The sequence below is a fragment of the Rattus norvegicus genome, chromosome 11 (assembly GCF_036323735.1).
Source record: "Rattus norvegicus strain BN/NHsdMcwi chromosome 11, GRCr8, whole genome shotgun sequence".
NCBI classification, from domain to species: domain Eukaryota; kingdom Metazoa; phylum Chordata; class Mammalia; order Rodentia; family Muridae; genus Rattus; species Rattus norvegicus.
Window position 1 is genome coordinate 85,318,290 of NC_086029.1, and position 15,634 is coordinate 85,333,923.

At 47.9% G+C, this 15,634-nt stretch overlaps 1 protein-coding gene across 1 annotated transcript in view; it reads left to right on the plus strand.

Moving 5' to 3' along the window:
* Positions 1-12,236: 12,236 nt before the first annotated feature.
* Positions 12,237-15,634, plus strand: part of Mb21d2 (Mab-21 domain containing 2) — a 99,018-nt gene continuing 95,620 nt past the window's right edge. The window contains exon 1 of the mRNA NM_001109056.2: positions 12,237-12,482. Coding sequence (NP_001102526.2) covers positions 12,272-12,482 — 211 coding nt within the window. The 5' untranslated portion in view covers positions 12,237-12,271. The remainder of the gene's footprint in view (positions 12,483-15,634) is intronic.

A 15,634-nucleotide genomic window follows, 5' to 3' on the forward strand; every position in this document is an offset into this window, starting at 1 on the left:
TCGCCCATACCAAGGGGGGCTTTTTTGGTGATGCAACTGCTTTTGAGACACCCATGGCTTTGCAGGCATCCCCTCGGCCACGCTCAAGTAACCTCAAGGGACTCACTCATTCATCAAGTTAGAGTTGGGCAGTCAACTGTTGGTGCCCTATCTGGAGTGAGTAGGCATTTGTGCTTCCCCTGCCCCCAAACAGCCACACAGCAGGCTTTTAGTGTATAGCAGGGAAACAGAAACAAAAAGCAAAAAACACCATGGTGGGCTCTGTGTGTCCCCAGAGGCAAGTCTGTTCTGTCACATGTCCATCTGTAAGATGGACCTGGATGTACTAAAGTTTAGGACCTCTTCCTCATTTCTTCCTTAATGACTTCTGTTCCTGCCAGATCCTTAATTTTGCACCTGGATTTGATAATTGATGCATTCAGGCATTACTTACTGTACAATGTTTTTTCTTTCTTTGTGAATCAGTCTACTATCAAATTAATACCTAAGCTTGCTCCCTAGCCTCCCCCGCCCTGTGTGTGTGCATGTGTGTGTGTATGTGTGTGTGTGTGTGTGTGTGTGTGTGTGTGTGTGTGTGTGTGTGAGTTTGTGAATTGCTCTTCTCAAAGTACATAAGCCACAGGCCAGATTTGCCAGGACTTTTACCACATCTAGGTTGGGAAGGAATCCGCCTCAGCTTCATAAAAACATCCATCCTGCCTTTGGGCTTCAGAACACTAACCAACCCTTGCTTTTAATTTCAGGGCCAAAAATTTACAACTGTTTTGTAGCCCTCTGTAAATTCTCCTAGGGTCCTTCCTTTAGTTTCCTCTCACCTAGTGGAGAGAGGGGTGTCTGGAGTCAGTACACCTGCTGTGCCCCACAGGGTCCTGAGGGCCCTTTGCAGGCCCCAGGACTGACCTTCAGAGTGAGTATCAGCAGCACACTTCCCTCATCCTCCCCAACCCCCACCCACAGTTGAATTAAGAGGCAATTAGCCAGGATGTGCCAAGCAAGGGGTGGTGGTGGTTAATGCACTTGTAGATTCATTTTGCTTTGGTTTCAGGCTAATTCGTTAAGAGTAAAAATCTGGAGGGCGGGTATGGCAAAGAGGGAAGTCCAACTATGGATCCTCAAGCGCTGACAGGGACAGACTGGGGGAAGTAAACAGAGGAAAGGTGTTAGGGATGTGTAGGAGCCCAACACTGTGTTATCTGTCTTCACTTGTTAGAGGTACAGTCTCAGTGTCACGCCCAGTGACACCTCATTCTCTTCATTTACACAAGAGGAAAGGGCGATTGGGTGGGGAAGGTTGCCCTATGATCATGGAACCACCTAATTCATAAACCTGGCCTAGAACGGACACCTCCTGACTTGCAGATCACTGCCTTTGTTTGAATGTATTCATTTCAGCGTGTATGCCGGCTCCCCTGCCTCTTAAAAGAGGAAGGCAAGCTTCAATAAAATGCACAAAATGGTGTTCAGAATTAGACTTGGGGCGTGTGCTTTCTTCTTTTCTGTATTCTCATTCTTTCTTTTCAATTTTTTTCTCTTTCCCTCCACTATGAAAAAAAAAAAAAAAAACAGGGAGAAATGCATAGCGTGTGAGAGCGAAATCTTCATGTTGGTTTGTTCATGTTTGTTTTTGCTTAGACAGTGCTAAGAGAAAACTCAGAATTAGAAGGCATGGTCCAGGAACTATATTTATGGCTGTGTTTGATAATGTTGTTAGAGCTAAAGGATGTCAGCATTTCCTCAAATGCCCTCTCTCCAGGTCCTGAAACTTGGAATTGAAAATGAGCTCTGGACCATAATGCAGCACACCAGGTCTCAAATGAGGCGAGACAACTCCTTCTATTCACAAGTGCACTGGGCATTGTTGGGGTAGGAGGAAGCCAGGGTTTTCAATAAACTTGTTACAATGTGGGTTTAGAGAACCTCCCTTTGACAGGGACTGGAAAACAAAGCAGGTATTGCTAGGATTCCCTTGTCAGCAGAATAGACCTGTTCAGCCGACTGACCACCTCTGTCATAAAGTGAGTTCGTGAATGTGCTACGGGAAGAAACTCTCTTTTCCCCAAGATCCTTTCTGAATACAAATCAAGATAGGGTGTGTGTCTGTATGTGTGTATGTGTGTATGTGTGTATGTGTGTATATGTCTGTGTCTGTCTGTATAAATATGTGCATGTGTGTATATGTGTATTTGTCTGTGTATTGCATGTCTACATATGTGTATGAATGTATATGTGTGTATGTGTTTGTATGTCTGTATTTATGTGTATACATGTGTGTATATATGTAGGTGTGTCTGTATTTATGTGTATATATGTGTGTGTATATGTAGGTGTGTCTGTATTTATGTGTGTGTATGTCTGTGTGTCTCTCTGTCTGTAAAATCTAGAGAAGACAACACAGGACAGAATGCTTGATCCTGAGGTTCTTGTGAAAATGGCTGACTACTGCCTAGTGTCTAGTGCAGTGCATCATCTAAGTGAGGTTTGGTCTCTCAGGACGGTGGCTCTCAGTTGTTCTGTACTTGAAAGAGTATGAGCCCTAGAGCAGGAGCTTCTCCGTGCTGAAGGGCGCTTCAGGGACGATACTCTGGCTCCTCGTCTGCTCAGGAGCCTGCAAAGGTGTATTAGCACAGCTCTGAATACATGTCACGGGGAGCTCACTCCTCTGTCAGGCAGTGGAGGATGTCATACAGGTGAAGCAGGTACAAGGTAGAATGAGGCCTGTCATTGGACAAGAAGGAAGGATGGGCAGGAGAAAAGTTTTAGAGAGAGGAGGAGATTAGGAGGCAGGAGAAGCAGCAGAGAGAACATGGAGGCCAATGCTAAGATTCCTCTCTGCACATTTACAGGTTGTTATCAATAGTCTTAAGGGATGGATGTGTACAGGGCTTTGTATGTTTAGGTGAGCAATTATATCTTATCAATTAGATCAGAGGTTATTGTGTTGTGTGTTTTTTCATGTGGCGATTTAAGTTCAAGAGAGCTTGTAGTGGCTGGAGACATTAGGGTGCCATGGAATTGGGATGTGTATGTCTGGCATGGCGGCAGCCTGCCTTGCGAACTAGATGAGTAGAGAGATTGCTGCCAGGCTCAGAGAGAAACCATCGGCAGTGTGATATGGCAAGGAGCAGAGCAGGTGAGACGCTTTGCTGACTGAGATGAAGATAGCTACCAGATATTTTGGGGCACTGCGGTGCCGGATCTAGTATGGCGTAAAAGAAAGCTTTTTTTTTTTTTTTTTTAAATAACTTTACAGCAACAAGGCAGTATAAGTTCTTTTATTTAGAAAACCCTTCCATGCCTCTAGCTTCATCTCTGAAGCACATTTCTGTGCTTTCTGTCCACCTCTCCTGTTTCTGAACTTCTGACTCACACATGTATGTGAAAGAATAAAGATTTTAAATTATCCCCCCACTGACCCCGCTGTGAGACAAGAGCACCTCACAGCAAAGAATAACATAACATGTTTTGGGGATGTAGCCTGGCCATAGCCACTACAAACCATCTGGCCTTGATAAGGCCTGACTCAACAGTCCTGAGGAAAATGAGAACTAGGGTCAGCTTGCCCCAGAAGCAGGGTGGCCTAGAGCTGAACTGAGCCCAAGTTACAAACCAATGAAATTGCTTTGTGTGACTGTTGCCAACTGCCTATGTAATTTTCCCTATAAATCCCTTCCCCTAGTTGGGCTCGGGGTCGACTCCTCTGTCTCCTGTGTGAGATACGTGTCGTCCCCAGAGCTCTGGTTCCTCAAATACACTTCTTGTTTATTACATCAAGACCAGTTTCTCGTGAGTTCTTGGGGGTTGCGTCGTCTTGAGATTTGAGTGGGGGTCTTCCCCATCCCGGTGGTCTTTCATATGCACGCACACACACACACACACACACACACACACACACACACACACACACTCCAAAGTAACTTCCTTTTACTTCAGTAGTTGTGCACGATAGAAAAAGCCGTACATTTGCACTCTTCTCATGGCAAGGTATCATGCTCCCCTGAGGACACTGAGCAAGCACTCAAAGTAAGACAGCAACTCTGCCACAGGAGACCTAGAACTGGGTTTCTGAGGTAGCTCATGGGCTAGAAGATAATGTATATATAACAGTGTTAGAGATTAGTTGGTCATTTGGCACCCCAATTTTGTTAAGTTTGTTTCTTAAATGTCCCCCAGTGGGTCACACATGCTGACCAGAAAGCCCCATGGATAAGGCATTCATGAGTTGTGATGCAAACCAACGTGGACTTCTTTTTCGTGCAGCTGCTTGAGACACCCATGGCTTTGTAGGTGACTTCTCATTTATGTCACCTGTAAGGAACCCCAATAAACATATTGATTATCTGGGAAATGCATGAGGAATCTTGAAGAGATGGGGTGCAACTGGAGCAGAAGGCTGGGCCCTGCTCCCTGTGCTTCCAGTCTGCCTTATATGATGACCTCCCACTGCTGCACAAAGAGATGTCCTTAAACCACAGGCCCACATGTGCTTTTCCCAGAAGTTGTTCTCTCAGTTATTCTGACATGAAAATAAGCAGCACAGCATCTATGTGCAAAGACTATACCCAGAGCCATTTATAATTGTCTGCAATCAATCTCTCTGCCTTTCTCCCCTGATGTGTAGAAGCGACGTCAAGCAGGTTTCACTAGGAGAAGAAAGAAATAAAACCGGCATAATTTTTTTTCCAAGTTATTGTGTCAATAATTCATTGGGCAAATGGCCTAGGCTTATATTTTAAAGTAGGTGGATGGGAGTGGGAGACCACAGAAAACCACTTTCACAGGCCATTCCTGACTGGGCAGGAGACTTGCTCAAGGGACAGGGGTGGGGGAGTGGGAGGGTGTCAGGTAATGTATCAAATGCTAGGTAAAGTATTTGCAAGCTCCAAGCTGTAAGAGATTACTGGTGCTTTTCTCTGTGTTCAATAGTTGCCACCAGCTGAGACAGGCTAGGCTGACTCCATGACAGACTTCAAATTGGCAGTTCAGGAGATCAGCCCTAGGTCTCTGTTTCCAAGAACTGGGCAAGTCCAGGCCCCATCACCTGGCCCGAAGCAAGGACAATGGGTTAGCAGCAGTTTCCAGACTTACCCAGCAACAGTTTCCAGCAATGGTTCTGGAATATCCCTGGAGGTAGAGATAGAGGTCACCTACAGCTCCCCTGAATTCCTCTAATGTGCTTTAAAATCAGGCCTGCGAGCTCACCGGTGTGTCTCCATCTTGGAAGTGGGAGACCCCAGCATGCTGAACTCCTGCAGACTAACATGCTCTTTGCTTTTGTATACTGTTTGAATCCAGGAAATCATTCTTCAGTGAATCATGGACCCTTGCACCACAGAGCCAGTGGAATTTGAAGGAAAGAATGTGTATTGGGGGCCTGAGCAGGCTACTTGTCTTTACTTAAAAATCTCAGCATTTACTGAACACCTTCTTGTGCTTTGGATTCTGTAGTGGTGACTGGGGATGAAATACATACTGTCATCATGCATAAGACAAAGACATACATTTATTTATTTATTTATTTATTTATTTATTTATTTATTTATTTATTTATTTATTTATCTTATGACGGAGACATGGAAGATGCCTTGGAGCCGAGATGAAGCCTGAGCAACGAGACTGTGGTAGAAAATATGAGGGCAGTGAGAGGTGAGAGATACATCCAAGACTGAGGTGAAGGGGAGAGGAGTTGGAGAGCCAGAAAGGGTAGCCTTCAGGAAACAGCATGGCAGTTCCGGCGCCATCTTGCTGAGCTGTAACTTATCTCAAAAAATGGGAATAGTAACCGTAGTCCAGAGTGACAGGCTTTAGCAGGAGGTGAAGAGAAACCGGCTGCTTTTCCTCAGCAGTGTTTGGTTGAACCGTGATGTCCTCCATCATGTAAGGAGTGTTAATCAATGCTATCCGCATGCACTTCGATTTCGGCATCCGCATTCTAGAGTTTGCACCTTTTCCTGCGGTAACAGCGTCTCCCTCTCCCTCCTCTAACCCCAGTACAGCAGGAAGAGAGATTGAAGCTACAGGCTGGGGTGAAAGTTGTACAGTTGTAGAGGGGTTTTCTGTTTGTTTGCTTGTTTTGTTTTTCATGGCTAGATGGGCCCATAAGACAGATTTGACAAAGAAGTGGAGGAGGGTGGGCAAAGGCTCATGGGAATAGGAGCACAGCCAAGGGGGTGGAGCTCACTGAGCACCCCGCCCCCTTGCCCAAATCAAGTATTAGGGAGAAGCTGTAGCCATATTTTCGGTGGGCAGGGGTATTGTTGACCTTACAGTGGCCTGTTTTACCAGAGACAAGCGCCTGCCTAGTTTTTCCCAAGTAGAGACTTGACTGCTTGTTTCGTTTTACAATAGTTTACAGCATAGCTTCCGGCACTTTCACGTGTATTGAGTCATGGCGAAGCTTCCTCTTCCCCTGTCTTATCTCACTCCTTCTTCCGGTCCCTGGCTTTCCTCAGGCACTTCCACCCTCAGAGTTTCCCTTTCTCTTTCTCATCCCTTGCTGTTTCCTCCTCTCTCTGCCCTCCTACCTTATGGCCTCTTCCCTCTCATGGACTCCTTTCTACTTTCCTGGTCTGTATACACAATCATCCCTGTGTAAACGCAGACATCAAAATTAGAAGCTAGAATGCGCGGGGTTGGGGATTTAGCTCAGAGGTAGAGCACTTGCCTAGGAAGCGCAAGGCCCTGGGTTCGATCCCCAGCTCCGGGGAAAAAAAAAAAACCAAAAAAAAAAAAAAAAAAGCTAGAACCCACACATGAGAGAAGACATACATTTCTGAGCCTATACGATCCTACTCACGCAATACTTTCCATTTTCTGAAATTTTTGTTTTATTTTTTCTTCTTTTTTAAAAAGTTTTTTTTAATTATTAAATTTATTTTTAAGAATTCATTCTCTCTCTCTCTCTCTCTCTCTCTCTCTCTCTCTCTCTCTCTCTCTCTCTCCATATGAGGGCATTGCCTGTGGAGACCAAAAGAGGGCCCTGGGTCACCAGGAATGAGTTACAGGAGGTTGTGAGCCACCTGATATGGGTGCTGCGTCTGAAATCGTGTCCTCTGCAAGGGCCATGTATACTTTTAAAGACTTTACCTTTAGGTGCATTGTTGTTTCACCTGCACCCATGTCTGTTGGAAGGTGTCAGATCCCCTGGAACTGAAGTTACAGACAGTTATGAACAGCCATGTGGGTGTTGAGAATTGAACCTGGATCCTCTGGGTTATTTGAAAGAACTGCCAGTGAGTTTAACCTCTAGGCCATCTATCTCTCCAGCCCTGCAGTATGCACTCTTAACTTTTGGGCTATCCTACCAGTCCCTTTATTATTATTCTTTCTTTATGGCTGACTATAATCCCATTGTGTGTATGCACGTTTTTATTATCTACTCATTAGCTGATGGACAGACATCTCAGCTGAGTCTGCCTATAGTGTGTAGAACACACGAATCCAGAGGAGTCTCTGTGTTAGGATATAGTTACCTTTACATTTATATCTAGGGGTGGTATAGATGGGTCCTATAGTAATTCTAATTTTAGCCATTTAAGAAACCTCCACACTGACTACACCAACATACATTCCCTCCAACAATAAATAAGGACCCCTCTTTCTCCACAGGACTCACCAGCGTCCTTGTCATTTCTTGGTGATAACCATTGACGGATTTTGTAAATTCAAGAGATTGAGTTATGGCTGGCATGCTCTTATAATCCCAACTACTCAGGAGGTTGAGGCAGGAGGATTACCATTCAAGGCCTCTCTGGGGAAATACCAAAGCCTTCTGTCTCACTATAAAGCATACAAATAAGACCGAGACTATGCCTAGTTTTCTGTAAGACTTTGAGTTCAACTCCCTGTCTCGAGTGAGAGAGAGAGGAGATGGGGAGGTAGGGGGAGGATTGTGCATTAGTTACGTTCCTGTTCCAAAATACATGATCATGGCAATTTATAGAAGGAAGACGTCGCTTATCGTTCCAGAGGGCATGGTCCAAGAGTAGAAGGCTCACACCTTTAACTGAAAAATTGAAGCAGAAAGAGGAGAGAGAGAAAGAGAGAGAGAGAGAGAGAGAGAGAGAGAGAGAATGAGAGAGAGAGAGAGAGAGAGAGAGAGAGAGAGAGAGAGAGAGAGAGGAGAACTGGAAGTAGGGCAAGTCGACATACTCTCAGAGTTGGTCCCTGGTGATGCATTTCTTCCAGCAAGACTACACTGTCTAAGCTTCCTCAAACAGGGCCAACACTTGGGAACCCAATGTTCAAATACTTACGTCCATAGGGAACATTTCTCACGGAAACCACCATAGGTTGCTTTAGCTTTAGCCCTAATTATGCATCCATGATATGAAAACATAAACAGATGATTCCAAACTTCATTAATTCCTGGTGTATTGGTATTTAAGTCTCCTGTGAACTCCCCAAGGGTATTTATGTTCCCTCCTTCCTTTCTTCCTCATCCTCCTTAGTCAGGATTGTGTAATTGGGCGGAGACATCCATGACCCCTGACAATAGGGAAATGCAATAATTACTAAGTTTGAAATTAGTATGAAAAATATGGACGGTGCCGTTTCCATCCACCACACAAGACTCTTTCCCCATGTTCTGATTTTCCCACCTACAATATAAAGATGGCGGTGGATGGTCTTCTTATCTTCCAAGGCCCTTCTGCCATCAACCTTCTGCCTGTGACCTTTGCTTCTCGTTTTTTCTGTACATATTCGCGAATCATAAGAAACCTGGGTCATTCCCATTTGCTAGACTTTTACTGAACAACTGCCTGGCCAATGGGGTGGCAGGGGGCGGGGCGCATCTCTGTGGCCTAGGCTGCTATTTAAATCCCTGTCAGGCCAGACAAACTTTGGTTAAAATTATAGTCCGTTGCTTCATCACGTGAGCGTGAAGCTTGCTATTTTTAATACACACTCGGCACAATCTAGCTATTCGTGGCTGAGGGTTTACCACGAACCCTCACAAACAGCTCCAGAGAGGCAACGTGCTCTCTTCCTCGAGGTGCTCATGACGACAGGAAAATGGACAAGCTCCCTTCCCCAGTAGGAAACATGGCACTCCTCTGGTTGCTTTGAAGCTGGGGGGAGAAGTGAAGGAAGTCTGCTTGAGCGTTTACTTAGATGGTAGCCCTCCAGTCCTCTGTGCTCAATTATTACAAGGCGCACATATTAATGACTTGGATAGGAACCGTTCTTTCTCTTCACCTTTTCCGGCTCTGTTTCTTCTCTGACTTCCTATAGCGTGCATAGGAGATGAAAAAGGATGCAAGGAACAGTATTTAATTTGACTCAAAGAACAGTCCATCCATTTTTAGTAATTCTTAGGCAGTGATGGAGTACGGGGGTGGGGTGGGGGGTGAGGGGGCTGACATTGCCCGGAGTGGTTGCTGTCACCTAAACAATGACCCCTGAGACTTTACGGGATGATGTCTGTCCATTCACATACACTAATTAAGACCACAGCATGGCTTAGTTTAGCGGTACATACCTGTAATCTCAGCACCCAGGAGGCAGAGGTAGGAGGGTTCTGAGTTCCAGACCAGTCTTGCTTCCACAGAGTTCTATGGCAGCCTCACTACATAGTGAGTTCAGAGCAACATAGTGAGACCCCGTCTTTAAAAAAAAAAATCACGAAAAAAAAAAGGACATATAGAGGGGTCAGGAACTATTAAATACAGCTGCCTGCAAAAGCGAGGGAGTCACTAGGACATAGTCTCCTAGGACACAGAGGACAAAACATGATCCAGAAATACATTCCCTATCGTTTTTTCTCTAATTTTTTTTCTTTTTGCAATTCAGAGATGGTTGTGCCATCCTCTCACCGATCTATAAGGTATTTATCATTCAGTAACATTCTCGGTATAAATAGGTTCCTTGGAGGTCTATTATTCATGGAATTCTGATCTGGCTGTCAAGAAAGAAGTGTCCACAATGAAGATCCCATGCATGGGCCCTGCCATTCAAAAGCACCAAGTTCAGAGGTAGTTCCCACTGAGAGTGATTTCTGCTGGGAACCTGATGACTTCTATGATGTACCTGTCGTAAGAAAAGGCAGAAAGAAAAGGTAGGAGCAATGACTGACTGCTGGTTTTGGAAACTAGGAGAGAAAGATGTCTTGGCTATTTCCTATAGACTCTGCCTCTGTGTCCTGTGTTTTATGTTAGGTACTAGGGATCCAGCATGCCAGGGGAACAGTGTACGCCAGGAAACACACAATGTGGGACTTGCAATAACAAGGAGAAAGCAAGCTGGACTCACAGGGGTCGCATGCAAGCTTCCATGAAGAGTGCAATAGGGTTTCAAAGAAAGAAAGGTGGCTGCTCAGCTGTGGGGGCAAAGGTCGAGGCTGTCCTGGAGAGGCTGTCAGAACAAGGAAGGATGGGGTTGGCTTTGGTTGGGCACATAGCTGAGACCAGAAAGAAGAGGCAGAGAAAATTCCAGAGGTGTCAGTGCAGATGTGTGTTTTGTAAAGACCCTGTGGGAGGGGCTGCTTGGCAATTAAGCGCACCTGGGTTGTAGAGGACCTGGGTTCAGCTTCCAGTATCCATAAGGCAGCTCCCATTTGTCTGGAATGTCAGTTCCAGGGGACCTGATGTCCTCTTGTGACCTCTGCAGGCACCAGGTAACAATGCAGTGTATGCAGTGTATGTACAAGCAGGGACACACCTGCACGAGCACACACACACACACACACACACACACACACACACACACACACACACACTGCGCGCAGGAGTGCACTCACGCCTCAACCCTAAAGTTTCTACCAACAGCCAAAGCTGATAAAGCTAATCCTACTTAACATGTCATTCCTTATACTAAATGCTGGTCATCCAGTCTTATCGCACCTAATTCTTAAAGCAGCCTATGACGATGTAATTATTATCCTATTTCACACAGGTAAGTATGGCAGAACCTGGATGTCCTTTCTAGGTCTTACAAAATAATGTGAGGTTTCAGTGATGAAAATTCAGGTAAGAAAATTAAAAGGACTCGATAAGATCACAGGCTGGGATAGAGGACAGTTAGTTCACCATTGTTTCTAGGGGTCAACGGGCCTCCTTCAGTGTGTGAATCACGTGAACATTAAAATCACATCTGCCATTCGCTGTTGACGAACTAGATTTGGACCACAGTAGTCTTGTCGTGAAAGCCCTAGTTCCATTGGGGACGCGGGTGTGGGTGAGGGGCGAGTCCTTGAACTCATCGCTGTCCACCAACATCCTGTCATTCCGGTCTGGCTAACAGTGAGTGCTCAAATTCTATTAGCCAAATGGGAGACTCTTTCCCTTTCCCACTCTCATCTTCCTCAAACCCTGGGGCAATTCATTGTTTTCCTTCCCCCACCTCCGCCTTTGGATCCCTATCTGTCTGAGAGCAGGTTGGCTCTCACTAAGGCACTGTGTGTAAAGTTGAATCAGTTGTAATCCAGGCAAACTAATTACTAAGGGCAAAGGTAAGGATACTTGAGTGGTTAATTGGAAGTGCCTAGACGCGGCAGGATTGGCATCTCTTCTTGATTCGCTAATTTTACCATTCTTGGCAATCTAGGCGACAAAGGACAGAAGGTACATTTTATATTTTTCCACCATCTAAAGGTACTGAAGTTCTTGGAACGGACGTTGGAAACGCGCCCACAGACACGTTCTCGCCCGGGACACCGCCCTAAGATCAGAGTAGGGAGACTCCTTTCTCCTTGGATGCGCTTGGCAAGCCCTGCCCCTAAAGAGGGGCGGGGGCGGAGGTGGAGAAAGAAAGCATCCACACCACGCGCGTCAGCCGGAGTACGGACTGGCAAGTGATCCGGGCGCGCGAACCTCTGCCATTTATTTATTTATTTTTCTCCCCACCGGGTGCGCTGTCCCTTTAAATGGGAATGCTGCTGCTGGCTCCGTAACACCGGAGCCGGCAGCTTGTTGATTTCGGCGCTGGTGAATTTCACATTGTTTCCACTTCACTTTCCTTGCCCCGGGGGAGGCTCGGGTCGGCTCCCGGACGCCGCCGCAGATCCCGGGCAGGGTTCGAGGAGGCCAGGGGCCCGCAGCGGCGCAGCGGGCGGGGGCGGGAGGACCGGGGGCCGGGACCACACGCTCACCTCGCCGCAGTCGGGCTCCTCCCGCGAAGGAGCGCGGCCGCCTGGAGCGCAGCGCGGCGCGGGGCCCGCCCAGAAGCCAGCCCGCCCACGGGCCGGGCTGCCCAGCCGCGCCGGGAGGCCGGGCCGGGGTGGGGGGCGGGGGTGGGTGCCGCGGCCGCCGCGGAGCCGCCGCTCGGCGCGTTTTGCATGAAGATGGCGGCTCCCACCGCCAGCAAGGCAGCCTCCATGGGCTGCAACAACAAGCCTGCCTTCCCGGAGCTGGATTTCAGGTCTGGAGCTCGGGTGGAGGAACTGAACAAACTCATCCAGGAATTCACCAGGCACGACCAGCGGGAATACGACGACCAGAGAGCGCTGGAGATCCACACTGCCAAGGATTTCATCTTTTCCATGCTGGGTAAGGAGAACGGGGAGGATGTGTGAGTATGCGTGTGCGCGCGGGTGTGATGGAGCGGGTGGGAGCTCTGGTCCCTGCTCTGGCGTTTGCCCGGGGTGTCACCCCTGGTTCCGTGAGGTCCCCTTTCCTCTCCAACGCCAGCGCAGCCGCCCCCTCTGTTCCTGCCTGCTGCGCTGGACGCGGGGTGCTCCTCCTTCCCGATCGCCCGCTCTTTTGTTGGTTTCTCGGCCCCGGGGCTGGCGGGCAGGTGAGGCGGCGGCGGGATACGCCTCCGGGCTCAGGGAGTCTCCGAAGCGGCTTGAGCTAGGTGACACCGGGTGCCCTGCAAGCCCGGGCGGCCCTGGCGGAGGCCGACCCGTGCCGGAGCGACAAGTTGCTTCTGCCGTGGTTGCGGCGCGGCGCTGTCACGCCGAGCCCGGGGTGGCCAAACTTGTTGGGTGTTCCAGAGTAACCCGCGGAAGTAGTCCGGGCGCCCGGAGTTGCCTGCAACTTTGATTTGCAAATCGACTTCCCTTCGAAAGGGTCGGAAGCATTTCCGGTGCTTCTCCGGGTTGTTGCTGAGCTCGGAATTCCTAATTCCTTGCTGGAACATGACCTAGCTCAGAGCTCTGGCCGCGGAGGAGCGCTGTCCCCCTCGTCTTTGTGTATTGTCCTACTGCTGGCTAAGAGGTGCTCAAGTTTCCCACTCCCAGCAACCCTGGGTTAGAAAAATTTCCCCCACCGTATTCCCCGGTTCTTCACCTACCGGTCTGGAAAGGTAAAGAAAAATAATGGGTTCCAGGGATCCAACCCCATCCCTGGCGTCCTGCAGTGAGATTATTGCTTCTGAGTTGTAGAATGAGCATCCGCTGCTGGGAGCCTCGAGTGTAGCGCTATCGTGCAGCTGTGGTGGCCCCATGGTTTACATTCAGCAGGGCTGGACTGGAGGAGCCGTGCTCCAAAGGTTTCCACAGTCAATTTTTCAGATAGTGATAAATGTGATTGACAAAGGCCTTTTAACTACAGGACAGAGTCTTTGCATTCTCTTGGACTCTAACGAGATTGTAACCGGCCCACTGTTGCTGTTTCTCCATCGGGGTACCGTATTCCCTCCAGATTTCTTGCCCATCTAGCTCAAATCGAAGTGATACAGATTGAACGTGATCCACCGGTCCTATGAAGAATTAGGCAAGTTGGAAGGGCCGTGTTCAACACTGGAGTGTGTTTTCCTTCTGCTTCTCACCCCACATGTGTATTCTAGGTATTCTAGGTGGTTGAACGATCCTTCTTTGGTGTTTGACTGTTCAACTGAATTATTATTTTAATTCACTATGTGGTGGGAGTCAGCGTTCAGAAAGGAGGAGGGTAAAAGCCCTTCCTTACAAAGCCTCCACATCTTAGAACCAAACCAGTGATTGTCAGGAAGACAGGGCATTGGGGTGGGGGTAGGCCCGCACGCAGAAAGCTCAAGACAGTTATTTAAGTTGCTTAACCATGGCCTTTCTCTTTGGCATAGCCAACCACTGCCTGCCATTATGGCATAATAGCCCCCCTTGTCTGTGTCTAGAGATAGTGGTGAGGAGAGTCGTGGATCAGACAGTGGGAGAGTAAGATAGAGAGAGTAAGTTTAAATGCCTGGCACAGTGGGAACTTGTGCACCATCCCCCTTCAGATGATCCAGTGAATTAGTCAAGCCTAAAGCCATATACAAAGGGTAAGTTATTCCAGGGCACTTAATTTATGCATGTGTTTAATGCCACCAGCCGCACCGTGCTGACAGGTAAACAAGATTTGCTTCTCTTCCTTCTCAGGCCTTTGACCTTGGAAGGGTTGCTCTCTCTCCCCTTGGACTTTGGCATTTCCACCTGCTGGGCGAGAGAGACTTCAGGAGTGTCATCTAAGCCCTTTGCCCCTCTGGATAGTACCAGGCAGATGGCAGTGAGCTTGCCTGTGTGTGGTGCTGCATTCATTTTCGAATCCCTTGGTTTCCTTTAATGAGGTGCTGGCTTTTCTAGACCAGTGAAGGTTTGGCGACAGCCAGGGTCCCCATGTGGATTTACTTTTTTTCTAAAGCAGATTTTCGCTTGGCTTCAGAAACAAAATCTCTCTCTCCTCTCCTCTCCTCTCTCTCTCTCTCTCTCTCTCTCTCTCTCTCTCTCTCTCTCTCTCTCCTCTTTCTTTCACTTGCTATGGCCTAGAGTCTTTCCTGAATCTGCAGAGGAGGTGTCTGGATGACCCCCAAGCTTGTTAGGGTGTCGCTTGGGTGGCATCAGGCCCTGGGTTTAGGGAGTTGTTGGGGGGTAGTTCTCCTGGCATTGTTCTGTCTCTGTCTGAACTGCACCTGAGGATTGTCCATGGCTTAAAAGAAAATGTTATCCTCTCAGTCAGGATGAAATGGCATAGGCACTTGTCCAATCCTCTTTATGGAAATGGGGATAATGCTTCGTCTGTACACAGGCAGTTGGGGACCAGGGTTGATGGCTGGGCAAGTCCCTGTCTGTGCCACTACAAGGTCGTTAGCTTGGACCGAGGCCCTTGTAGCTTCCCACCTTTAGGTTTTATTTAGTTGTGGGGCAGGGGAGATTCTGCAGATGGGTGAAGGAAGCAGACAGTGTACTCACACCCACAGTACTAGGTAAGCAGGATCTGCACAGGCTGAGCCCATTGAGGGTCATGGAAGACCCTGGGTTCTATGTGCAGGGAGCCCAGTTCCTCTGGAGGCCAAGCATCAGCTGGAATCAAGTATCACTTCTGTTTCTCTCCACCTTGTTCTTTTAGGAGAGCGATTGCTGTTATTATCTAGTTAATATCTGAGAGACCGGAGTGTGTCGAGAGGCTGGAAAGACATAATGAACGCCATTTATCAAAATTCATAGGAATCGCCAGAGTTCATTAATGTTTTAATAATATTTGATATTTGCATGCTCTCTCTGCTGGATCTTTTGTCACCTTCATTCCCTAGTGAAGCCGGATGGGAGAGTCGTGGTCTTTCCGTGGAACATCCGTGGAAGAGAGGGTGTGCAGGAGATGGACAAGGCACTTGATGACTTGTAGTCACCGACAGACAAGGGTTTGGTGTCACGGCCTGGTCACGAGCATACCTGTCACTTGCTGACCACCTTCTCAGGGCAGGAGCTCCGTGGGGTCTTTTTGAGCAGGGGCTTCATTCCCAA